The sequence below is a fragment of the Antrostomus carolinensis genome, unplaced genomic scaffold (genome assembly GCF_000700745.2).
Source record: "Antrostomus carolinensis isolate BGI_N321 unplaced genomic scaffold, ASM70074v2 scaffold5254, whole genome shotgun sequence".
Classification (NCBI taxonomy): domain Eukaryota; kingdom Metazoa; phylum Chordata; class Aves; order Caprimulgiformes; family Caprimulgidae; genus Antrostomus; species Antrostomus carolinensis.
The window spans coordinates 6,308-7,115 of record NW_010309969.1 but is presented as its reverse complement, the minus strand read 5'-3'; the positions used below and the strand labels follow the sequence as shown (position 1 = coordinate 7,115).

Below are 808 nucleotides of genomic sequence, written 5' to 3'. Positions count from 1 at the left end.
AACAGATTTCTCTCCTCTCTCGTGAAAACATTTTGTGACCAAGCACCTTGGAACTGCACCCTCCACCCACCCCCAAAAACTGCGTGGTCTGAGCAGTCCCCTTCTTTCCTAGTGAGCTTAAATGGATGCCTCGTGTTCAGAAAACGTCTCTTATGTTTTGGCATTTCCAGTACAGCCTCTACATTTTATCCCGTTACCCCACTGACATCGTGGTGGCCTCGCCCACCCCCAGACACAGGCTGGAAATGAAAGAGGAGAAAGGGCCAGACAAAGAGAAGTGACCGCGCCGAGCTCTGCGCCACTATAAAAGGTTTCCTGAACCACGTTACAAGAACGGCTACAATTCAAGTGCATTTCCCTTAAAAAAAAAAGAAAAAAAAAAAGAAAAAAATAAAGTCAGCTTTCACTTCAGTCATTCTTCTCCCGCTCAACACTGACATTCTTTGTCCCAGGGGAACCACCAGCAACCGCTGGAGAATCGCACAGTACATTGTCCAGACGGGGCTGGAGAGAGGCTTTGGCTGGAGAGTCCCCCGCTATCTTACGGGAGGTCTCTATCACAGAGTTTCTCAGCGTGTCATTCATCTCTATTACCTCAAAGTCTGCTTCGTTCCACTCTCCCGCCTCCTCATCATCCTCTTCATCCTCGTTAAGCCCCGAGTTTGACAACAAAGCTTTCCGGTCCTCGCTCTCACCCATTCCTTTCCGGCTGCTCTCGCCAGGAGCGTTGGCCAATTTGTACATCACAGGGAAGAGTACAACTGTCATTGCAGAGGTCACCAAGGCCGTGTACATGACCACGGGAATG

At 49.6% G+C, this 808-nt stretch overlaps 1 protein-coding gene across 1 annotated transcript in view; it reads right to left on the bottom strand.

The window, feature by feature from the left end:
- Nucleotides 1-408: 408 nt before the first annotated feature.
- The window catches only part of SLC60A2 (solute carrier family 60 member 2), a gene marked incomplete at its 5' end in the record, with an annotated part of 3,642 nt that continues 3,242 nt past the window's right edge, over nt 409-808 (bottom strand). Inside the window, 1 exon segment of the mRNA XM_029084556.1 lies at nt 409-808. This exon segment is cut by the window's right edge and continues 46 nt beyond it. Coding sequence (XP_028940389.1) covers nt 409-808 — 400 coding nt within the window.